Source organism: Mobula hypostoma, chromosome 5, assembly GCF_963921235.1.
Source record: "Mobula hypostoma chromosome 5, sMobHyp1.1, whole genome shotgun sequence".
Lineage (NCBI taxonomy): Eukaryota > Metazoa > Chordata > Chondrichthyes > Myliobatiformes > Myliobatidae > Mobula > Mobula hypostoma.
The window spans coordinates 120,855,348-120,880,678 of record NC_086101.1 but is presented as its reverse complement, the minus strand read 5'-3'; the positions used below and the strand labels follow the sequence as shown (position 1 = coordinate 120,880,678).

General features: G+C 44.2%; 1 protein-coding gene across 1 annotated transcript in view; it reads right to left on the bottom strand.

Moving 5' to 3' along the window:
* ift74 (intraflagellar transport 74) overlaps nucleotides 1-25,331 on the bottom strand; it is a 256,862-nt gene that overhangs the window by 147,474 nt on the left and 84,057 nt on the right. The window contains exon 9 of the mRNA XM_063047634.1: nucleotides 3,595-3,657. Within this exon, the coding sequence (XP_062903704.1) occupies nucleotides 3,595-3,657 (63 nt within the window). The remainder of the gene's footprint in view (nucleotides 1-3,594; nucleotides 3,658-25,331) is intronic.

Sequence of the window (25,331 nt, the reverse complement as noted above, 5' to 3'; positions counted from 1 at the left end):
CTGTAGAAAAATTTGCCAAGAACAATAATATATCAGTCTGCTTTATGCTAGCCTCACATTAGTTAAGGTCCCTCTCACTGATGAGCATGCCCACAACTCACTAAACTTAACTATACATCTTTTGAATGCGGGAGGATACCAGAGGACCCAAGCAAAAATCACCCAGTCACAGGCAGAACATCCAAACTCCATACATGACAGTACAGTTGGCCCTCTGTATCCGCGGGTTCCACATCCACAGTTGGTTGAATCCGCGGATCGGGATCAAAAAAAAACCCATAAGTTCTCTTTCTTTCTTCTTATTCCCTAAACAACACAGTGTGACAACTATTTACATAGCATTTCCATCGTATAGGTTTCCCCTGCTATCCGAAAGTAGAGCGTTCCTATGAAACCTTTCGTAAGCCGAAACGGCGTAAGGTGAAGAAGTAATTACAATTAATTTATATGGGAAGAATTTTTGGGCATTCCCAGACCCAAAATATAACCTACCACACTGGAAAGTTCACGCATTTTTCTATCATACGGTTCTTTGTAATCATTCAAAACATCCTGCAAACCTGCCCTAAACCTACGTGCCCTTTCAAAGTTAAAGTCATACTTTTCTGCAATCATTGCAGCACTGTCAACCGTAGCGAAAATCTCACACTGTTCAAAGCTATGGCAGATTGATGCTGAGTGTTTGTTTTGCTAAGAGCAAAACAAACGCTGAACCCTATTTTTGCCACTCTCACTGCTCCGGGTGCACGCTGCCTCTATAACGGCTCGCTGCAAAAAAAAAGCTGAACTCTATTTTCGCTTTTCGCCACTCTCGCTGCTCGGGGTGCATGCTGCCTCTATAACAGCCTGCTGCAAAACAAACGCTGAACGCTATTTTCGTTTTTCACCACTCTCGCCGCTCAGGGTTCGAGGAAGAGCTACGACGTTGCGCCTGTACTGAACAAGTACAGACTTTTTTTTCTTGTCATTATTCCCTGAACTACTAAAATGGCAAATGCTACACCATTTTATACATGGGTCTTGAGCATCCGCGGGGGGGTCCCAGAACCAAACCCCCGCGGATACAGAGGGCCGACTGTAACGGGAATCAAACTGAAACAGCATTACACTAACCACTATAATGGCTGTGCTGACCTCTATGCCACTGCGCCACCCAACTTGTACCTCTCAGTGGAACCCCAAACGTCCTCCTCTCTATGAGCAGAAATGGTCTTGGGGTTCCACGTAAGCCGTCTGCCATCTCATTTACCCATTAACATGTTCTGGTGTTACATTCCCACATTCCACATAAGGCATTGGCCACTGTTACATCCAGTCCTATCAACAGTTCTATTTCTTTTCCCTTATAAACATTAATCTATTTGGCTCAATCATGACTTGCATAATGAAATCCACCTAATTGCTCTCTATAGATAAAAAAAAGTGATGGGGGTGGTGACCCATCACAGTTTTTGGGGACAATTTTGAATGGAGCCATAGGAGATGGGTAAAGTCCTTAATACACATTTCTCCTTTGTTTTGCCACAGAGAAAGACATGAAGACTTCGGAAGTAGGATAAATAAATAGAGAGTTCTTGGAAGTAGTCTTCATTACAGTAGAGTAGTAGCTAGATGTCTTAAAATGTCTAAGGAAGACAAATCTCCAGGGCCTGAATGGGTTTATCCATTATGGGATGCCACAGAAGAAAAGACGTGAGTGTTGGCTGAAATATTTGCAATATCATTAGCCATTAAGATATGGCTGAGGTCAACTTTAGGGTAGTGACAATTCTGCCTTTAATTAAAAAGGTTAGCAAAGGAAAACCTGGGAATTGTAAGCCAGCAAGTCTTACATATGGCAAGTTAGCGGAGGGTTTTCTGAGGAATAAGATACACGTACATCTGGAAAAACAAGTCGATTTAGGATACTTGGGCTACGTGCCTGGTAGATCATGTCTTACATACTTGGCTGAGCTTTTTGATGAGGTTGACAAGAAAGTCAACTAGGGAAGGGCAGTACACATGGTTTATATGGACTTCAGAAAGGCCTTTGATGTTCCAAATGGTAGTTTGCTCTGTAAGGTCAGATTGCGTGGACTTCAGGGAGAGCTGTGTAACTGGATACCCAATTGGCATGACTGCAGAAACCAGAAGCTGATGGAGAAAGTTTGTTTCCTTGGATTGGGGGCCCATAACTAATGGTGTGCTTAAGGAGCCCATATTTGCTGAACAATGATTTGGATAAGAATATACAATATATGGCATGGTTAGTAAATTTGCAGATGGTGTTAAAATAGGTGGTATTACGGACAACAAAGAAGCTTATCAAAACTTACAGGGGGATTTTGATTAGCTGAGTAAGTTGGCCAACGAATGACACAGAGTTTAATTTGGATAAATATGAGATGTTGCACTTGGAAGAGTCAATTCTGGGTCAGACTTTCACAGTGAATGGCAAAGCCTTGCAGAATGTTGTGGAACTGAGGGACATTAGAGTACAAGTCCATGGTTCATTAAAAGTGGAGCTACAGTTAGATAGGGTTCTGAAGAAGCCTATGCATGCCGGCCTTCATAATTCAGGGCACTGCTTATGAAAATTGAGATGTCATGATGCAGCTGTGTTGAATACTGGTAAGGACACACTTGTAGCATTGTGGTCAGTTTTGGTCACCCTTTTATAGGAAAGATGTTATTAAACTGGAAAGAGCCACCAAGAGCACAGAAAAGGTTTACAAGGATAATGCCAGGACTTGAGAGACTGAGTTATAAGGAGAGGTTCAACAAAGGAAAGGACTTCATTTCTTTGAGTGTATGAATCTGAGATGTGATTCTATAGAGGTGTAAGAATCATGAGAGGCATAGACAAGGTGAATGAACTCAGTGTTTTTCCCCGAGCTAGGAATCCAAAAACAAGAGGGCATAGATTTAAGGAAAGAGGGGAATCATTAAGAAGGAAATTGAGGACAACTCTTTTTTTTTAGCACTAATAGCAGTATCTATATGGAATCAGGTGCCAAATGATATGATTTAGACAGTTACAACTTTTTAAAGACAGTTCGACAGGCACATGGTTTATAAAGGTTTAGAAGGTTATGGCCGCATCCTGGCAAATCGAATTAGCTTAGATGGGACGTCATAATCAGCGTGGGCCAGTATTCCAAGTAAATGACAAATCATTAAAAGACCCAAATGTAATATTGGATAATCAAATCTTTACCCAAAATGAGGAGAACTTTCAAAATATATTTTTTCAATATAGCAATTTTGAATAAAAATGTGCAAAGCTAGTTACCATAATATTTCCCAATAATTTGTATGCTGTAGAAATCTAATCTAGTAATGTAGTTTAATGGAAAGCTTAAGTAAGAATCCATAGCTATGATCTTCACATCTAGTTCTCAAGTAATTCTAGAACTAATTAAAGAGAATAATCTGAATTTCAAGCAGCGACTTTAGCCAAAGTTATCCCTGGAAAAAGTACAAATCAAATATTCCTACATTGTTTAGATCAGAATTACTGTATTCAAATATTGTGAATGTTGTCAATTTTGCATAAATAAAGCTCAGAATATAATAATTAAATAAAAAAGAAGTGTAAATGTTCACAACTCTTACAGCCTCCAGTGCTTCCTTTCTTGTGTTCAATGCATCCAGCTCACGCTGTCGAGCATCCAACTCCTAAAAAGATAACCAAGCAAAAAACATCAGAAACAGACACCATTCATTCCTCCTAAACCGCAAATAGAGTGACTTGGAAGAGATTAGGGTACCTGAAAGCCAAGACAGTAAGCTAAGTGTGGCCAATTCGACCTTGCAAGCCAAGATGCCCATCTAAACTGGTCCCACTTGCTCACGCTTGGCCTATTGCCTTCTAAAGCTCTCCTAGTCATGTACCCGCCCAAGTGTCTTTTAAATTTTGTTATTCTACCTGCTTCCATAATTTCTAACAGTAGCTTGTTCTCTATTACCTTTGCCAGGTTCCCAAGCCTTCACATCTTTCTCCATGGTAAAACACAGGAAAAATAACCTTTGAGAACTCTTGCTCTTAGCCCTCCTGATTGCTTTATCCAGTGTACTCCAGATCAGCCTTGATCTTATTGAATGGCAGAGCAGGCTCGATGGGCCAGATGGCCTACTTCTGCTCCTATTTCTTATGTTCTCCAACCATAGGAAACATCCTCTCCATATTCACTCTATCAAGGTCTTTCACCATTCGATAGGTTTCAATAAGGTCACCCCTCATTCTTCTGAATTCTAGTGAATACAGTCCCAGAACCATCAAATGTTCTTCTTCGAATACTCTCCAATTTCAAGACATCCTTTCTAAGATAAGGGGTCCAAACCTGCTCACAATACTCCAAGTGAGGCCTCAGCAGTGCTTTATAAAGTCCCAACATTACATCCTTGCTTTTATATTCTAGTTCTCTTGAAATGAATCTTAACATTGCATTTGCCTTCCTCACCACAGACTCAACCTGCAAACTAACCTTTAAGAAATTCTGTACAAGGATTCCCAAGTCCCTTTGCAGCTCAGTTTTTTTGTATTTTCTCACCATTTAGAAAATAGTCAACCCTTGCATTTCTTATACCAAAGTGCATGACCATACCCTTTCCTACACTATATTCCATCTGCCATTTCTTTGCCCATCCTCGTAATCTGTCCAAGTCCTTCTGTAGCCTCACAACTTCCTCAAAACTACCTGCCCCTCCACCTATCTTCATATTGTCTGCAAACTTTGCAACAAAGCCATCAATTCCATCATCCAAATCTCTTTAATATCACTGGCTAACTTACTTTCATATTCCATCTTTACCTCCTTAATGACTTTCTTAGTTGCCTTCAGATGGCTGTAATAAGCTTTCCAATCCTCTAACTTCCGACTAATTTTTGCTCTATTATCTGCTCTCTCTTTGCTATGACTTCTCTTGTTAGACATGGTTGTGTCCTCTTTCTTTTAGAATACTTCTTCCTCTTTGGGATGTATATATCCTGTGCCTTCTGAATTGCTTTCAAAAATTCCAGCCATTGCTGCTCTACTGTCATCCCTGCCATTGTTCTTTTCCAATCAATTCTGACCAGCTCCTCTCTCATGCCTCTCTAATTCCCTTTACTCCACTATAATACTGAAACATCTGACTTCAGCTTCTCCTCAAACTTCAGAGTGAATTTGATCATATTATGATCACGTTCCCTGAAGGGTTCTTTTACGTTAAGCTCTCCAATCAATTCTGGTTCATTACACTACACCCAATCCAGAATATCTGATCTTCTAGTGGGCTCAACCATGAGCTGCTCTAAAAAGCCATCTCATAGGTACTCCAGGAATTCTCCCTCCTGTAATCCAGCACCAACTTGATTTTCCCAATCTACCTGCAGATTGAAGTCTCTTCATGACTATTATAACATTGCCCTTTTAACATTCATTTTCTATCTCCTGTTGTAATTTGTAGGTTACTTCCTTTCTACTGTTTTGGGGTCTGTATATAGCTCCCAGCAGGGTCTTTTTACCTTTGCAGTTCCTTAGCACTATCCACAATGGAGCAACACAAGCAAAACCTTCTTACATGGATTCAACCAAAATATGGCACTCTTATTGGGAACTCTTTGCATCCAATGGGAAGCATCAAATATTCCTATTTAGGATGACAACAGCTGAAATGCAGTCACATCAATGGGTACTTCAAACATCATCATTTTGGAAAGCGGCCAGTGAGTGAGAGGGCCAGTGAAGGAGTGGAGCTTTGAGGCTTTGACTCGAGAGATTCTGGCAGTTTTGGTAGTTGGTCTGTGCAATCAAGTCAATCAAGATTTGAATAGATCAGCAGAAAGCCATTGATTAGACCATCAAGATTTGAATAGCTCAGACTCAGCAGAAAGCAGCTGATTGGGCAATTGAGGTCAGGTGACCAAGCACTTTGAAAAACTCAAACAGATAAATAGAGGGGTAGCTCAAGCAGAGTGGCAAGTGAGTGAGTGGGCGGGCGGGCCAGTGAAGGAGTGGAGCTTTGAGGTTTTGACTTGAGAGGCTTCGACGAGAAGAGGCAGAGGACAAGTTTGCTCGCAGTTAGTCTTTAAAAGCCTTCTGAGACGGTGATGTGCCTCTCATGTGAAATGTGGCAGTCTTGGGGGAAAGCCCCTCTCCCGCAGAGTCACATCTGTCAGAAGTGCATACGGCTGGGCGATCTGGAAGACCATGTAAGGAATCTGGAGTAGCAGCTGGATGACCTCCGACTCATAAGGGAGAATGAGGCAGTCATAGATGAGAGCTACTGGGAGGTAGTCACACCTAGGCTGTCGGAAGCAGGTGGTTGGGTGACAGTCAGAGGGGGGAAAGTGAAGGTGAGCAGACAGGTAGTTCAGAGCACCCCGGTAGCCATTCCCCTGAATAATAAGTTTACCGTCCTGGATACTGTTGGCAGGGATGACCGACCAGGTGTGAGCCACGGTGGCAGGGCCTCTGGCACTGAGTCTGACCTGGTGGAGCAGAAAGATAGGACAGAGAAGAGGAGAGCTGTCGTCATTGGAGACTCTATAATCAGGGGAGCAGACAGGAGATTTTCTGGATGTGAGAAGGACACCCGCATGGTTTGTTGCCTCCTGGGTGCCAGGGTCCGGGATGTCTCTGACCGGTTGCACGTTATCCTGGTACGAGAGGGAAAGCAACCAGAAGTCGTGATACATGTTGGTACCAATGACATAGGCAGGAAGAGGGATGAGATCCTGAACTGTGAGTTTCGGGAACTAGGCAGAAGGCTGAAGAACAGGACCTCAAGGGTGACGTTCTCAGGATTGCTGCCAGTGCTACGTGACAGTGATGGTAAGAATTGGAGGAGATGGCAGTTGAATGCGTGGCTGAGGAGTTGGTGCAGGGAGCAGGGTTTTAGATTTTTGGATCATTGGGATCTCTTCTGGGCAAGATGGGACCTGTACAGATTGGATGGGTTGCACCTGAACTCGAGGGGGAGCAATATCCTTGCAGGTAGGTTTGCTAGCATGGTTCAGGAGGGTTTAAACTAATTTGCAAGGGGGATGTGACCCAGAGCGATAGAGCAGTGAAAGAAGTGCATAGAGTAAAACCAGATCTAACATATAGAGAGGCTTTGAGGAAAGAGAAGCAGAATAAACGGTGTAAATGTAGTAAGGTAGAAGGGCTGAAGTGTGTGTACCTCAATGCAAGAAGCATCAGGAACAAAGGTGATGAACTGAGAGCTTGGATACATGCATGGAATTGTGATGTAGTGGCCATTACAGACTTGGCTGGCACCAGGGCAGGAATGGATTCTCAATATTCCTGGATTTCAGTGCTTTAAAAGGGATAGGGAGGGGGGGGGAAGGGGAGGTGGGTGGCATTACTGGTCAGGGATACTATTACAGCTATAGAAAGGGTGGGTCATGTAGCAGGATCCTCTTCTGAGCCAGTATGGATGGAAGTCAGGAACAGGAAGGGAGCAGTTACTCTATTGGAGGTATTCTATAGGGCCCCTGGTAGCAGCAGAGATACAGAGGAGCAGATTGGGAGGCAGATTTTGGAAAGGTGCAAAAATAACAGGGTTGTTATCATGGGTGACTTTAACTTCCCTAACATTGATTGGCACCTGATTAGTTCCAAGGGTTTAGGTGGGGCAGAGTTTAAGTGTGTCCAGGATGGATTCCTGTCACAGTATGTGGACAGGCCGACTAGGGGGAATGCCATACTAGATCTAGTACTAGGTAATGAACCAGGTCAGGTCACAGATCTCCCAGTGGGTGAGCATCTGGGGGACAGTGACCACTGGTCTCTGGCCTTCAGTATCATCATGGAAAAGGACAGAATCAGAGAGGACAAGAAAATTTTTAATTGGGGAAGGGCAAATTATGAGGCTATAAGGCTAGAACTTGTGGGTGTGAATTGGGATGATGTTTTTGCAGGGAAATGTACTATGGACATGTGGTCGATGTTTAGAGATCTCTTGCAGGATGTTAAGGATAAATATCTCCCGGTGAGGAAGATAAAGAATGGTAGGGTGAAGGAACCATGGGTGACAAGTGAGGTTGAAAATCTAGTCAGGTGGAAGAAGGCAGCAAGGATCAGATGGGTCTACTGAGGAATATAGGGAAGCAAGAAAGGAGCTTAAGAAGGGGCTGAGAAGAGCAAGAAGGGGCATGAGAAGGCCTTGGCGAGTAGGGTAAAGGAAAATCCCAAGGCATTCTTCAATTATGTGAAGAAAAAAGGATAACAGGAGTGAAGGTTGGACCGATTAGGGATAAAGGTGGGAAGATGTGCCTGGAGGCTGTGGAAGTGAGCCAGGTCCTCAATGAATACTTCTCTTTGGTATTCACCAATGAGAGGGAACTTGATGGTGAAGACAATATGAGTGAGGTTGATGCTCTGGAGCATGTTGATATTAAGGGAGAAGAGGTGTTGGAGTTGTTAAAATATATTAGGACGGATAACTCCCCGGGGCCTGACGGAATATTCCCCAGGCTGCTCCACGAGATGAGGTAAGAGATTGCTGAGCCTCTGGCTAGGATCTTTATGTCCTCGTTGTCCACGGGAATGGTACCGGAGGATTGGAGGGAGGCGAATGTTGTTCCCTTGTTCAAAAAAGGTAGTAAGGATAGTCCATGTAATTATAGACTGTGAGCCTTACTTCTCTGGTGGGAAAGCTGTTGGAAAAGATTCTTAGAGATAGGATCTATGGGCATTTAGGGAATCATGGTCTGATCAAGGACAGTCAGCATGGCTTTGTGAAGGGCAGATCGTGTCTAACAAGCCTGACAGAGTTCTTTGAGAAGCTGACCAGGCATATAGATGAAGGTAGTGCAGTGGATGTGATCTACAAACCCCATTTCCAGCAAAGTTGTGATATTTTTCAAAATGCAATAAAAACAAAAATCTGTGATATGTTAATTCACGTGAACCTTTATTTAACTGACAAAAGTACAAAGAAAAGATTTTCAATAGTTTTACTCATCAACTTAATTGTATTTTGTAAATATACACAAATTTCGAACTTGATGGCTGCAACACACTCAACAAAAGTTGGGACAGAGTTAAAATAAGATTGAAAAGTGCACAGAATATTCAAGTAACACTGGTTTGGAAGACTCCACATTAAGCAGGCTAATTGGTAGCAGGTGAGGTATCATGACTGGGTATAAAAGTAGCGTCCATCAAAGGCTCAGTCTTTGCAAGCAAGGATGGGTCGTGGCTCACCCCTTTGTGCCAAAATTCGTGACAGAATTGTTAGTCAGTTTAAAAGGAACATTTCTCAACGCAAGATTGCAGAGAATTTAGGTCTTTCAACATCTACAGTACCTAATATTGTGAAAAGATTCAGAGAATTCAGAGACATCTCAGTGCGTAAAGGGCAAGGTCAGAAACCACTGTTGAATGCGCGTAATCTTCGAGTCCTCAGGCAGCACTGCCTAAGAAACCGTCATGCTACTGTGACAATTATAGCCACCTGGGCTCGGGAGTACTTTGGAAAACCATTGTCACTCAACGCAGTCCGTCGCTGTATCCAGAAATGCAACTTGAAACTGTATTACACAAGGAGGAAGCCATACATCAACTCTATGCAGAAATGCCGGCGAGTCCTCTGGGCCCGAGCTCATCTCAGATGGACCGAAAGACTGTGGAACCGTGTGCTGTGGTCAGATGAGTCCACATTTCAGCTAGTTTTCAGAAAAAATGAGCGTCGAGTTCTCCGTGCCAAAGATGAAAACGACCATCCAGATTGTTATCAGCGAAAGGTGCAAAAGCCAGCATCTGTGATGGTATGAGGGTGCATCAGTGCCCACGGCATGGGTGAGTTGCATGTATGTGAAGGTACCATTGACTCTGAGGCGTATATTAGGATTCTAGAGAGACATATGTTGCCATCAAGGCGACATCTCTTCCTGGGACGTCCATGCTTATTTCAGCAGGACAATGCCGACCACATTCTGCACGGGCTACAACAGCGTGGCTTTGTAGACACGGAGTGCGTGTGCTTGACTGGCCTGCTGCCAGTCCAGACCTATCTCCTATGGAAAATGTATGGCGCATCATGAAGAGGAAAATCAGACAACGGAGACCACGGACTGTTGAGCAGCTGAAGTCTTATATCAAGCAAGAATGGACAAAATTTCCAATTGCAAATCTACTACAATTAGTATCCTCAGTTCCAAAATGATTAAAAAGTGTTATTAAAAGGAAAGGTGATGTAACACAATGGTAAACATGCCTCTGTCCCAACTTTTGTTGAGTGTGTTGCAGCCATCAAATTTGAAATTTATGTATATTTACAAAATACAACTAAGTTGGTCAGTAAAACTATTGAAAATCTTTTCTTTGTACTTTTGAAGTTAAATAAAGGCTCACGTGAATTAACATATCACAGATTTTTGTTTTTATTGCATTTTGGAAAATACCCCAACTTTTCTGGAAATGGAGTTTGTATATGGATTTTAGTAAGGCATTTGACAAGATTCCACACAGTAGGCTTATTCAGAAAGTCAGAAGGCATGAGATCCAGGGAAGTTTGGCCAGGTGGATTCAGAATTGGCTTGCCTGCAGAAGGCAGAGGGTTGTGGTGGAGAGAGTACATTCAGATTGGAGGATTGTGACTAGTGGTGTCCCACAAGGATCTGTTCTGGGACCTCTACTTTTTGTGATTTTTATTAACGACCTGGATGTGGGAGTAGAAGGGTGGGTTTGCAAGTTTGCAGCCAACACAAAGGTTGGTGGTGTTGTAGATAGTGTAGAGGATTGTCAAAGATTGCAGAGACATTGATAGGATGCAGAAGTGGGCTGAGAAGTGGCAGATGGAATTCAACCCGGAGAAGTGTGAGGTGGTACACTTTGGAAGGACAAAATCCAAGGCAGAGTACAAAGTAAATGGCAGGATACTTGGTAGTGTGGAGGAGCAGAGGGATCTTGGGGTACATGTCCACAGATCCCTGAAAGTTGCCTCACGGGTGGATAGGGTAGTTAAGAAAGCTTATGGGGTGTTAGCTTTCATAAGTCGAGGGATAGAGTTTAAGAGTCGCAATGTAATGATGCAGCTCTATGAAACTCTGGTGAGGCCACACTTGGAGTACTGTGTCCAGTTCTGGTCGCCTCACTATAGGAAGGATGTGGAAGCATCAGAAAGGGTACAGGGGAGATTTACCAGGATGCTGCCTGGTTTAGAGAGTATGCATTATGATCAGAGATTAAGGGAGCTAGGGCTTTACTCTCTGGAGAGATGCAGGATGAGAGGAGACATGATAGAGGTGTACAAGATAATAAGAGGAATAGATAGTGGATAGCCAGCACCTCTTCCCCAGGGCACCACTGCTCAATACAAGAGGACATGGCTTTAAGGTAAAGGGTGGGAAGTCCAAGGGGGATATTAGAGGAAGGTTTTTTACTCAGAGTGGTTGGTGCGTGGAATGCACTGCCTGAGTCAGTGGTGGAGGCAGATACACTCGTGAAGTTTAAGAGACTACTAGACAGGTATATGGAGGAATTTAAGGTGGGGGGTTACATGGGAGGCAGGGTTTGAGGGTCGGCACAACATTGTGGGCCAAAGGGCCTGTACTGCACTGTACTATTCTATGTTCTATGTTCTGTTTTATGACGATTCAGTAGAGCTACTAGGACTTGATGTTTCAATCCCTATGGTAAGTTGGCACTCTCGATGTTGGCAGTGGGTTTGGAATGGTGACAAGGACGGAGGGTAGGTACGTTCTCGGGGTCATCAGGTGGGCACCCTCCTTCTTTGACATTTCATTGATACTAACTGCTCAATAAAGCTGATATTTGTAAACATAATTTCTTGATAGTTATATGCAGTGTATGATCTGTTATTTCTTGCCAGTGTGAAATTGCAAGTGGGCAGTATTTACACAGTATTCACTCTGATTGGGGTGTGGGTGGGCGAAACATCCTAGCTCTCCCGGTTTGATGGGACCCAAGTCATATCAACCCTAGACGTACAGAATTTGAGAAAGGTGCTTTTTGCACTGCTGAGTTCATTGGCTTGTTAGCGAGGGGCTAACCAGTTGTGTTTCTGAGATGCCCAGTAAAAAGATGTTTCATCAGCATATCACTTGTGGAACCAGAGGAGCCAACACTCTGGACCACTGTTATACTACCATCAAGAATGCTTACTATGCCATCCCACGCCCACACTTTGGACAGTCTGATCACCTGGCTGCACTTCTACTCGCTGAGTATCAGCTGAGATTGAAGACTGCAGCACTAACAGAGACGACTGAGAAGATATGGACAAGGGAGGTGGAGGAGCACTTGAAGGACTGCTTTGAGTCAGTGGACTAGACAGTATTCAGGGATTCATTTTGAGTCTGAATAAATACGTCACAGTTGTCACTGACTTCAACAAGACCTGTGCAGACAAGTGGGTGCATACAAGAACGTACCATACATCACTGAATCAAAATCCATGGATTAACCAGGAGATTCATAGTTGGCTGAGGGCTGGATCTATAGCACTAAGTGTGGTGATTCAGGACTACACAGAAGGCCAGGTATGACTATGGCAGGCTATCTCAAAAGCAAAGGAACAATTCTGAATGAGGTTAGAAGCAGAATCAGATGTACGTCAACTATGGAAGGGTTTGCAGTTCACTACTTCCTATACAGCAAATTATAATTGGCAGTCAACAATCAACTCCAACATCTTCCCAACCATTGAGGTCACCCAGGACATCACAAATGACAGTAATGTTGCACTCCCAGATGAGCTCAGCACCTTTTATGCACACTTTGAAAAGGAGAATAAAACTACACTATGAGAATCCCTGCACCATCCGGTGACATTGTGATCTCTGTCTCGAAGGCCAATGGCAACACCTTGCAAGAGGGTGAACCCTTGCAAGGCGACAGGGCTCAATGGTATAACTGGTAGGGCCCTGAAAACCTGTGCCAACCAAGTGGCATATGTGTTCAAAGACACTTCAGTCTCTCACTGCTACAGTCAGAAGTTCCAACCTGCTTCAATAGGCAACAATCATACCAGTGTCCAAGAAAAGCAGGGTGAGCTGCCTTAACAACTATTATCCAGTGGCACTCACATCTATGGTGATGAAGTGATTTGAAAGGTTGGTTATGGATGAACAAATTGCTGCCTAAGCAAGCACCTAGACCCACTGCAATCTGCTTATCACCACACTACATTCCCAGCAGATGCAATCTCATTGGCACTTCACATGCCCGTGGGTCACCTGAACAACATTAATACTTCCGTCAGGCTGCTGTTCATTGACTACAGCTGAATGTTTAACACAATCATAAGACCATAAGATATAGGAGCAGAATTAGGCTATTTGGTCCATCGAGACTGCTCTATCATTTCATCATGGCTGATCCACTTCCCACTCAGCCCCAATGTCTTGCCTCCTCCCCATAACCCAAGTGGTGCCTCAACGTAAAGTGTCACTTATAAAACATCAACATTACATCCTTGCTTTTATGTTGTAGTCCTCTCGAAATGAATGCCAACATTGCATTTGCCTTCCTCACCACCGACTCAATCTGCATATTAACCTTTAAAGGAATCCTGCACATGGACCCCCAATTCCCCTTGCACCTCAGATTTTTGAATTTTCTCAATGTTTAGTAATTAGACTACATTTTTATTTCTCCTACCAAAGTGCATGACCATACCCTTCTTGACACTGAATTCCATCTGCCACTTCTTTCCTCATTCTCCTAATCTGTCTAAGTCCTTCTTCAGCCTCTCTGCTTCCTCAAAACTATCTTCACCTATCTTCATATTGTCTGCAAAATTTGCAACAAAGCCATCAATTCAATCAACCAAATCATTGGCATATAACGTAAACAGAAGTGGTGTCAACACAAACGACTGCAGAACACCACTAGTCACCGGCAACCAATCAGTAAAAGCTCCTTATATTCCCAGTCTGCCAATCAGCCAATGGTCTACCCATGCTAGTATCTTTCCTATAATACCATGGGCTCTTAACTTGTTAAGCAGCCTCATGCATGGCACCTTGTCAAAGGCCTTCTGAAAATCAAGTACATAACATCCATCAATTCTCCTTTATCTACCATGCTTGTTATTTCTTCAAAGAATTTCAACAGATTTGTCAGGCAAGATTTTCTCTTAAGGAAACCATGCTGACTTCAGCCTATTTTATGACGTGCCTCCAAGTACCCAGAAACAATCACGGCTGCAGAAAAGGAGAAAGTCATGGAAGGATTGTCTATAGAATCTCTATGGGTGGAAGTTAAGAAGAGGATGGGGTCAATAACTCTACCGGGTGTTTTTTTATAGAATACCCAATAGTAACAGGGACATCAAGGAGCAGATAGGGAGACAGATTCTGGAAAGCTGTACTAATAACAGGGTTGTTGTGGTGGGAGATTTTAACTTCCCAAATATCGATTGGCATGTCCCTAGAGCGAGGGGTTTAGTTGGGGTGGAGTTTGTTTGGTGAGTTCAGGAAGATTTCTTCACACAATATGTAGAAAAGCCTACAAGAGGAGAGGCTGTACTTGATCTGGTATTGGAAAATGAACCTAGTTAGGTGTCAGATCTCTCAGTGGGAGAGCATTTTGGAGATAGCGATCATGATTCTATCTCCTTTACCATAGCTTTGAAGAGGGATAGGAACAGACAAGTTGGGAAAGTGTTTAATTGGAGTAAGGGGAAATATGAGGCTATCAGGCAGGAACTTGGAAGCATCAATTGGAAACCGATGTTCTCAGGGAAACGTACGTAAGAAATTAGGCAAATGTTCAGTGGATATTTGCTTGATGTTCTGCATAGGTACGTTCCAATGAGACAGGGAAAGGATGGTAGGGTACAGGAACCGTGGTGTACAAATGCTGTTGTAAATCTGATCAAGAAGAAAAGAAGAGCTTACGAAAGGTTCTAAAAACTAGATAATGATAGAGATCAAGAAGATTATAAGGCTAACAGGAAGGAGCTTAAGAAGGAAATTAGGAGAGCCAGAAGGGGCCATGAGAAGACCTTGGCGGACATGATTAAGCAAAACCCCAAGGCATTCTACAAGTATGTGAAGAACAAGAGGATAAGACGTGAGAGAATAGGACCAATCAAGTGTGACACTGGACAAGTGTGTATGGAACCGGAGGAGATAGTAGCAGTACTGAATGAATACTTTGCTTCAGTATTCACCATGGAAAAGGATCTTGGCGATTGTAGGGATGACTTACAGCGGACTGAAAAGCTTGAGGATGTAGATATTAAGGAAGAGAATGTGCTGGAGCTTTTAGAAAGCACAAAGTTGGATAAGTCACCGGGACCAGACGAGATGTACCCCCAGGTTACTGTGGGAGACGAGGGAGGAGATTGCTGAGCCTCTGGCGATTATCTTTGCATCATCGATGGGGACAGGAGAGGTTCAGGAGGATTGGAGGGTTGTGGATGTTGTTCCCTTATTCGAGAAAGGGAGTAGAGATAGCCCAGGAAATTATAGACCAGTGAGTCTTCCTTCAGTGGTTAGTAAATTGATGGAGAAGATCCTGAGAGACAGGAGTTATGAACATTTGGAGAGCCATGTTACGATTAGGAATAATCAGCATATTTTTGTCAAAGGCAGGTCGTGACTTACAAGCCCGAATGAATTTTTTGAGGATGTGACTAAACACATTGATGAAGGTAGAGCAGTAGATGTAGTGTATATGGATTTCAGCAAGGCTTATTGAGAAAGTAAGGAGGCATGGGATCCAAGGGTGTTATTGCTTTGTGGATTCAGAACTAATTTGCCCACAGAAGGCAAAGAGTGGTTGTAGGCAGGTCATATTCTGCAATGAGGTCGGTCACCAGTGGTATGCCTCAGGGATCTGTTCTGGGACCCCTACTCTTCGTTATTTTTATAAATGACCTGGATGAGAAAGTGGAGGGATGGGTTAGTAAATTTGCTGATGATACAAAGGTTGGGGGTGTTGTGGATAGTGTGGAGAGCTGTCAGAGGTTACAGTGGGATATTGATAGGATGCAAAACTAGGCTGAGAAGTGGCAGATGGGGTTCAGCCCAGATAAGTGTGAAGTGGTTCATTTTGGTAGGTCAAATATGATGGCAGAATACAGTATTAATGATAAGACTCCTGGCACTGTGGAGGATCAGAAGGATCTTGGGGTCCGAGTCCATACGATACTCAAAGCGGTTGCGCAGGTTGACTCTGTGGTTAAGAAGGCATACGGTGCAGTGGCCTTCATCAATGATGGGATTGAGTTTAGAAGCCAAGAGGTAATGTTACAGCTTTATAGGACCCTCATGAGACCCTACTTGGAGTACTGTGCTCAGTTCCGGTTGCCTCACTACAGGAAGGATATGGAAACCATAGAAAAGGTGCAGAGGAGATTTACAAGGATGTTGCCTGGATTGGGGAGCATGCCTTATGAGAATAGATTGAGTGAACTTGGCCTTTTCTCCTTGGAGCGATGGAAGATCAGAGGTGACCCGATAGAGGTGTATAAGATGATGAGAAGCATTGATCGTGTGGATAGTCAGAGCTTTTTCCCAGGGCTGAAACGGCTAGTACAAGAGGGCACAGTTTTAAGGTACTTAGAAGTAGGTACAGAGAATATGTCAGGTGTAAGTTTTTTTACACAGAGAGTGGTGAGTGTGTGGAATGGGCTGCCGGTGACTGTGGTGGAGGCGGATACGATAGGGTCTCTTAAGAGACTCCTGGATAGGTACATGGAGCTTAGATAAATAGAGGGCTATGGGTTACCTGAGGTAATTTCTAAAGTAAGGACATTTTCAGCACAGCTTTGTGGGCCGAAGGGCCTGTGTTGTGCTGTAGGCTTTCTATGTTTCTACATTTTTATGTTTTAAATTGGAGAAAGGCCAATTTTGATGGAATCAGAAAGGATCTGGCAAGTGTGGATTCAATGGGTTGTTTTCTGGCAAATGCCTAGTTGGTAAGTGGGACGCCTTCATAAGTGAAATCTTGAGAGTACAAAGACCATAGAGAGGAGCAGAATTAGGCCATTTTGTCCGTTGAGTATGCTCTGCCATTTCATCATGGCTGATCCAATTTTCCTGTTGGCCCCAATCTCCTGCCTTCTCCCTGTATCCATTCATGCCCTGACCAATCAAGAATCCAGCAACCTCCGCCTTAAATATAAAAACTTAGCCTCCACAACTGCCTGTGGTAAAGAATTCCACAGATTCGCCACTCTCTGGCTGAAGAAATCCCTCCTCATCTTTGTTCTAAAAGTATGCCCCTCTATTCTGAGGCTGTGTCCTCTGGTCTTGGACTCTCCCACCATAGGAAACATCCTCTCCACATCCATTTTATCAAGACCTTCCACCATTCCATCGGTTTCAACCAGGCCACCCATCATTCTTCTGAATACAAGAGAATACAGGCTGAGATCCATCAAACACTCTTCATACGACAAGCCATTCAATCCTGGAATCATTTCTGTGAGCCTCCTTTGAACCCTCTACAGTTTCAGCACATCCTTTCTCAGATAAGGGACCCAAAACTGCTCACAACATTCCATGAGGTCTCACCAGTGCTTTATAAAGTCTCAACATTACACCTTTGCTTTAATTTTCTAATCCTCATGAAATGAATGCTAATATTGCAGTTACCTTCCTCACCAGACTTAACCTGCAAATTAACATTTAAGGAATACTGCACAAGTACTCCCAAGTCCCTCTGCACTTCTGTTTGTGGTATCTTTCTCCATTTAGAAAATAGTCAACCCTTTCATTTCTTCTGCCAAAGTGCACGAACATACGCTTCCCGACATTGTATTCCATCTGCCATTTTTTTGCCTATGCTCCTGTTCTATCTAAGTCCTCTAAAGCCTCTCTACTTCCTCAAAACTACCTGCCCCTCCACCTATCTTCATATCACCTGCAACCCTTCCCACAGATCCATCAATTCTATCATCCAAATCATTGACATATAACGTATAAAGAATCGGTCCTAACACAGACCCCTGTGGAACACTAGTCAACAACAGCCAGCCAGAAAAGATTGCCCTTATTCCCACTCATTACCTCCTGCCAATCAGCTACTACTTTATCCACACTAGAATCTTTACTGCAATACCATGAGCTCGTAGCTTACAACAGGAATTCTGCAGATGCTGGAAATTCAAGCAACACACATCAAAGTTGCTGGTGAACGCAGCAGGCCAGGCAGCATCTCCAGGAGGAGGTACAGTCGACATTTCAAGCCGAGACCCTTCGTCAGGACTAACTGAAGGAAGAGTTAGTAAGAGATTTGAAAGTGGGAGGGGAAGGGGGAGATCCAAAATGATAGGAGAAGACAAGAGGAGGAGGGATGAAGCCAAGAGCTGGACAGGTGATTGGCAAAGGGGATATGAGAGGATCATGGGACAGGAGGTCCGGGGAGAAAGATGGGGGGGGGGAGAACCAGAGGATAGGCAAGGGGTATAGTCAGAGGGACAGAGGGAGAAAAAGGAGAGTGAGAGAAAGAATGTGTGTATATAAAAAAAAATAACGGATGGGGTACGAGGGGGATGTGGGGCATTAGTGGAATTTAGAGAAGTTGATGTTCATGCCATCAGGTTGGAGGCTACCCAGACGGAATATAAGGTGTTGTTCCTCCAACCTGAATGTGGCTTCATCTTTACAGTAGGGGAGGCCGTGGATAGACATGTCAGAAAGGGAATGGGATGTGGAATTAAAATGTGTGGCCACTGGGAGATCCTGCTTTCTCTGGCAGACAGAGCATAGGTGTTCAGCAAAGCGGTCTCCCAGTCTGCGTCGGGTCTCGCCAATATATAGAAGGCCACATCGGGAGCACTGGACGCAATGTATCACCCCAGCCGACTCACAGGTGAAGTGTCACCTCACCTGGAAGGACTGTTTGGGGCCCTGAATGGTGCTAAAGGAGGAAGTGTAAGGGCATGTGTAGCACTTGTTCCGCTTACAAGGATAAGTGCCAGGAGGGAGATCAGTGGGGAGGGATTGCGGGGGGACAAATGGTCAAGGGAGTCGCGTAGGGAGCGATCCCTGCAGAAAGCGGGGGGGGGGGGAGATGTGCTTAGTAGTGGGATCCCGTTGGAGGTGGCGGAAGTTACAGAGAATAATATGTTGGACCCGGAGGGTGGTGGGGTGGTAGGTGAGGACCAGGGCAACCCTATTCCTAGTGGGGTGGCGGGAGGATGGAGTGAGAGCAGATGTACGTGAAATGGGGGAGATGCATTTGAGAGCAGAGTTGATAGTGGAGGAAGGGAAGCTCCTTTCTTTAAAAAAGGAGGACATCTCCCTCGTCCTGGAATGAAAAGCCTCATCCTGAGAGCAGATGCGGCGGAGATGGAGGAATTGCGAGAAGGGGATGGCATTTTTGCAAGAGACAGGGTGAGAAGAAGAATAGTCCAGATAGCTGTGAGAGTCAGTAGGCTTATAGTAGACATCAGCGGATAAGCTGTCTCCAGAGATAGAGACAGAAAGATCTAGAAAGGGGAGAGAGGTTTCGGAAATAGACCAGGTAAACTTGAGGGCAGGGTGAAACTTGGAGGCAAAGTTAATAAAGTCAACGAGCTCTGCATGCGTGCAGGAAGCAGCGTCAATGCAATCGTCGATGTAGCGAAGGAAAAGTTGGGGACAGATACCAGAATAGGCACGGAACATAGATTGTTCCACAAGGCCAACAAAAAGACAGGCATAGCTAGGACCCATACGGGTGCCCATAGCTATACCTTTAGTTTGGAGGAAGTGGGAGGAGCCAAAGGAGAAATTATTAAGAGAAAAGACTAATTCCGCTAGACGGAGCAGAGTGGTGGTAGAGGGGAACTGATTAGGTCTGGAATCCAAAAAGAAGCGGAGAGCTTTGAGACCTTCCTGATGGGGGATGGAAGTATATAGGGACTGGACATCCATGGTGAAAATAAAACGGTGGGGGCCAGGGAACTTAAAATCATCGAAAAGTTTAAGAGCGTGAGAAGTATCACGAACATAGGTAGGAAGGGATTGAATAAGGGGGGATAAAACCGTGTCGAGGTATGCAGAAACGAGTTCGGTGGGGCAGGAGCGAGCTGAGACAATAGGTCTGCCAGGACAGGCAGGTTTGTGGATCTTGGGTAGGAGGTAGAAACGGGAAGTGCGAGGTGTGGGAACTATAAGGTTGGTAGCAGTGGATGGGAGATCCCCTGAGCGGATAAAGTCGGTGATGGTGTGGGATAGTGTGGGACCTCCCGCCACCCCACTAGGAATAAGGTTGCCCTGGTCCTCACCTACCACCCCACCAGCCTCTGGGTCCAACATATTATTCTCCGTAACTTCCGCCACCTCCAACGGGATCCCAACACTAAGCACATCTTTCCCTCCCCCCGTCTCTCTGCTTTCTGCAGTGATCGCTCCCTATGCGACTCCCTTGTCCATTCGTCCCCCCCATCCCTCCCCACTGATCTCCCTCCTGGCACTTACCTTGTAAGCGGAACAAGTGCTACACATGCCCTTACACTTCCTCCCTTACCACCATTCAGGGCCCCAAACAGTCCTTCCAGGTGAGGCGACACTTCACCTGTGAGTCGGCTGGGGTGATATACTGCGTCTGGTGCTCCCGATATGGCCTTCTATATATTGGCGAGACCCGACACAGACTGGGAGACCGCTTTACTGAACATCTACGCTCTGTCCGCCAGAGAAAGCAGGATCTCCCAGTGGCCACACATTTTAATTCCACATCCCATTCCCATTCTGACATGTCTATCCACGGCCTCCTCTACTGTAAAGACGAAGCCACACTCAGGTTGGAGGAACAACACCTTATATTCCGTCTGGGTAGTGTTACGTACCCCGTAACTGGGTTGCCAAACCAGCAGAAATGGATCACTCAGTTGGAGTCTGGAGTACTAGAACTAAGAAAGTTTTATTAAAGAAACAAGCAACACAGTAATCGAAAGGATAATAAATGCAACAATTCAACAATGATAACCACACATGTGCACAGAATTAAGATAACAGCATCAATCAAGCTCTATCGTTGTCTAGGGGTAAATGACCAATTTCAAAATGACTCAAAGTTCAGTTCGCAGTAATCGTTGCCATGGCGATGGACAAGGTGGGGGAAGAGAGACAGAGAGAACAACTCATCATTCAGCACAGCTTCACTCACAGACCAGCGAGATTGCTCACGAGCAACTTTTGGGCGGGTCCTTGGTGATGTCACCTGAGGTCACCGACTGTGACCCCTCCTCCAGATGCGGTCGATCCTCTGCAGTGAACCCGGCACCCAGGCAAGGGCGGACACACACCGGGTTCCCGCTGATCGTACCTTTCCACCCTGGTCGTTGTCTGGTACTTCTCACCCACTCGTGAGAAGCGTACCGCTTCCAGGGTCTCGTTACCTCGGGTGGCGTGTGTCCTCTGTCTTAGCGAACCTGTCCCTTTTTATCCCCCTGCTGGGGTATCGCCTGTCCATCACTTCAAACAGTTCAGGGTTCAAAGGGGGGAGCCGCTCCAGACAGCTCTTCCTCCCACATCCCCTCATTACACATCCCCAGACGCTGCTCCATTGTTCCTTATCTCTCCTTCCCCTGAGGGCAGGTGGCAGACCAACTGCTGATGCCACTGATGCTAGCCCAGGCCAGCAAACATCTTAATTTTATGTGTATTCTCGTAACAGTAGCCTCCAACCTGATGGCACAAACATCAACTTCTCTAACTTCCACTAATGCCCCACCTGCCCCTCGTACCCCATCCGTTATTTTTTTTTAATATACACACATTCTTTCTCTCACCCTCCCTTTTCTCCCTCTGTCCCTCTGACTATACCCCTTGCCCATCCTCTGGTTCCCCCCCCCCCGTCTTTCTCCCCAGACCTCCTGTCCCATGATCCTCTCATATCCCCTTTGCCAATCACCTGTCTAACTCTTGGCTCCATCCCTCCCCCTCCTGTCTTCTCCTATCATTTTGGATCTCCCCCTCCCTGTCCCACTTTCAAATCTCTTACTAACTCTTCCTTCAGTTAGTCCTGACGAAGGGTCTCGGCCTGAAACGTTGACTGTATCTCCTCCTAGAGATGCTGCCTGGCCTGCTGCGCTCACCAGCAACTTTGATGTGTGTAGCTCGTAGCTTGTTATGCCTATGTGTGGCACCCTCTCAAAGGCCTTCTGAAAATCTAAATACATAACATCAACCAATTCTCCTTTGTCTATTTTGCTTGTTATTTCTTCAAGGAATTCCAACAGATCTGTCAGGCAAGATTTTCTCTTGAGGAAACCATGCTGACTACAGCCAATTTTATAATGTGCCTCCAAGTACCCTGAGACCTCATCCTTAATAATCGCCTCCAACATCTTCCCAACCACTGAGGTCAGTCTAACTGGCCTATAGTTTCCTTTCATCTGCCTCCCTCTCTTGAAGAGTGGAGCTCTGGAAGCATTCCAGAATCAGTGATTCTTGAAAAAACATTACTAATGCCTCCACAATCATTTCAGGCACCCCTTTCGGAACTCTGGGGTGTACACCATATGGTCCAGGTGACTTATCTACCTTCAGACCTTTCAGTTTCCCAAGAACCTTCTCTTCTAGTTACGGCGACTTCACTCACTTCACGACCCCTGACACCTGGAACTTTCACCATACTGCTAGTGTCCTCCACCGTGAAGATTGATACAGAGTACTTATTCAGTTTGTCTGTCATTTCATTGTCCCCCATTACTACCTCTTCAGCATCAGTTTTCAGCGTTCCCTGAATGCACTTTAAAATTTTCACCTCCTCTAGGACTATCATAATGAAATGATCCCAGTTGATATTGTGGAAATTCGAACTCCAATGCACGCATCCCTACTACTCTTAAGCCTCTCTACCATATGTCTACATATCTGCTGCACTTTCTCCTGCTCACTGGTAGGAAGCCTGTAGAATAGCCCAAGCAAAGTGATTACCATCTTTCTGTTCCTAAGCTCTGCTCATGCGACCACTTTTGAAGAATCTCCCAGAACATTCTCCTTCTCTAAAACAATAATAGACTCCTTAATCAGTACCCACCTCCTATTTTCATCCATATCTTGTCTGCCTACAGATCCACTTACTTTTCCTTCCATATTTGACTTTATCACCTATATTTACTCTGTGTTCTTGTTCATTCTGTTACATATCCTGTGAGCATGATGTAATGGTCTCATGCTATTGGAATGATGTAATGGTCTTGTGATAATGGGGTGATGTGATGTCACGTGATGGCATGGTATAAAAGAAAAAGCCCACCACGGTGATGCAGTTCTCACTTTTATTTTGAGTGTAACATTGTTGCCAGTAGTTTCACCAATCACTGCCAGTTTTTGTGTGTTGCACCATTGTTTTCCTTTACAGTCCAGTATCGGAGAGTGAAGACATTACCAGAGTTATCCGAGCAAAGGATTGGGTAGAGTTAATGTCGTTCAGCTTCTTAGCAATGATCGACCTTTTTAATCTTCGTTCGGGAATTGTGGCATGCACAGTTGAGTAAAACCCCTGCCAGGGTGGGAAGGTCTGTGCAGTGACCACCCTCCAGTCAAAACGTCAGTTCTTTATTTCTTCGTGATTCCTTTGGACAAGGAATCTCTCGGCTGAGATCGACAGATTCGTTATTGCCTCGAAGAAATCATTGTTTCTGGGAAGCCTCTCCTTAATGACTATAAATCACATGGACTTTTGAATTTACTACTTTAAGTCTGTGCTTGGATGAGAACTCTTTAAGAACAGTTTATAAGTTTGACTGTTTGATACAGTCACCTAACTGTTAACTTCCAGTTAAATTAGTCATACGTTTAGTTTTCGATGTTTTGAGCAGAGGTTAATAAATATTGTTGTTTGTTTATATAACCTGACTCAATTTCATATCCATTGTTGCTGGACACGTGACAATTCAAATTAGGTAGATCAACAGATGAGTTAAATCTCTTCAGAACCTCCTGTGTTCCTTGGATATCAACCTCAGGTTTTATTTATTCACATAACCCAAGAATCTAAACTCAGGAGATATTTTCATAAATATTTTCCACATATTTTCTATTCAAATTGTGTATTTTCTCTACAATGTGTTGGCAAGAACTGTACCTAATACTGAACTAGCATGTTACAAATGGTCATCATAACTTTAGTTGTTCTGGTATGTTCTTATTGGTGATCACTGCCTGGCACTGTTAAAGAACAAAGATAACAGGCTTGCACACAGCTAAACAGGAAAAAGTTATTGAAAGGCTATCCTGTGCAGGCAAGCCAACATCCTCACAGAGTGTAATAATCAGAAGCCAAGAAACACTTTGGTACTCTTCTAATGAAAACAAACAATACAATTACTGAGGTGTGGATAGATGTAAATGCAAATAATGTCACATTTTCAATTACATTTCCATATGATATAACTTAACACAGCCTCAAATGTGATCAGTTAGTCGTCAAAATAATATGGACTGAGTAAACTCTTCTGAAAATTTTAATCAATGAAATCTACTTCTGTCTTCCAAGTTGTACAGGAATTCCCCAGGACTGCAGTTTCCTTTACCACCCTTCCTCAGAATTATATTCTATACATATTACAATGCTTTACCTTAATAGTCTTTTGCACTTAATTGTATGCAGGAAATAATGCGTCTCTTTCCACAGTTCACAGAAAACTGTTTGGCCCTTTGTGCCCAAGCTGGATCTCTACTAGAACAACACACAAATTCTACTGTCTAGCTCGTTCCTTAAGTTGCAAGCTTTTCCTTACGCTAATTATCCAAAACCCCCTTGAAGGCCATAGTGAACAGGTCAGGGACGTGTCAGGGACATCACAGATTATATCCACAGCATTCTAAATGGGAGGGTGAGCAGCCTGAAGTAACAGTACATGAGGCCATAAGACATTGGAGCAAAATTAGGCTATTCGGCCCATCGAGTTCGCTCCGCCATTCCAAAATGGATGAGGTATTACCCCTCACCAGACTATCCTTCTGTCTTCTCTCTGTGACCATTGACACCTTGACTAATCAAGAATCTATCAACCTCTGCTTTAAATATAGACTAAAGACTTGGCCTCCACAGCCATATTTGGCAATGAATTCCACAGATTTACTCTAGTTAAAAAAATGCTTCCTCACATCGTTTTAAATAGACATCCCTCTATTCTAAGGCAGGGCCTAGACTTCCCTTCTATAGCAAACATCCTCTCAACATCCACTGTATCAAGTCCTTTCAATATTTGATAGGTTTCAATGAGATACCCCTTCATTCTTCTCAGCTCCAGTGATTACAGACCCAGAGCCATCAAATGCTCCTCATACGTTAACTCTGGACCTGCAAGTTAACCTTTAGGGAATCCTGCACAAGGACTCCCAAGACCCTTTGAACCTCTGATTTTCCAATTTTCTCCCTATTTAGAAAATAGTTTATACCTTCCTTCCCGCTAACACAGTGCATGACCGGACACTTATC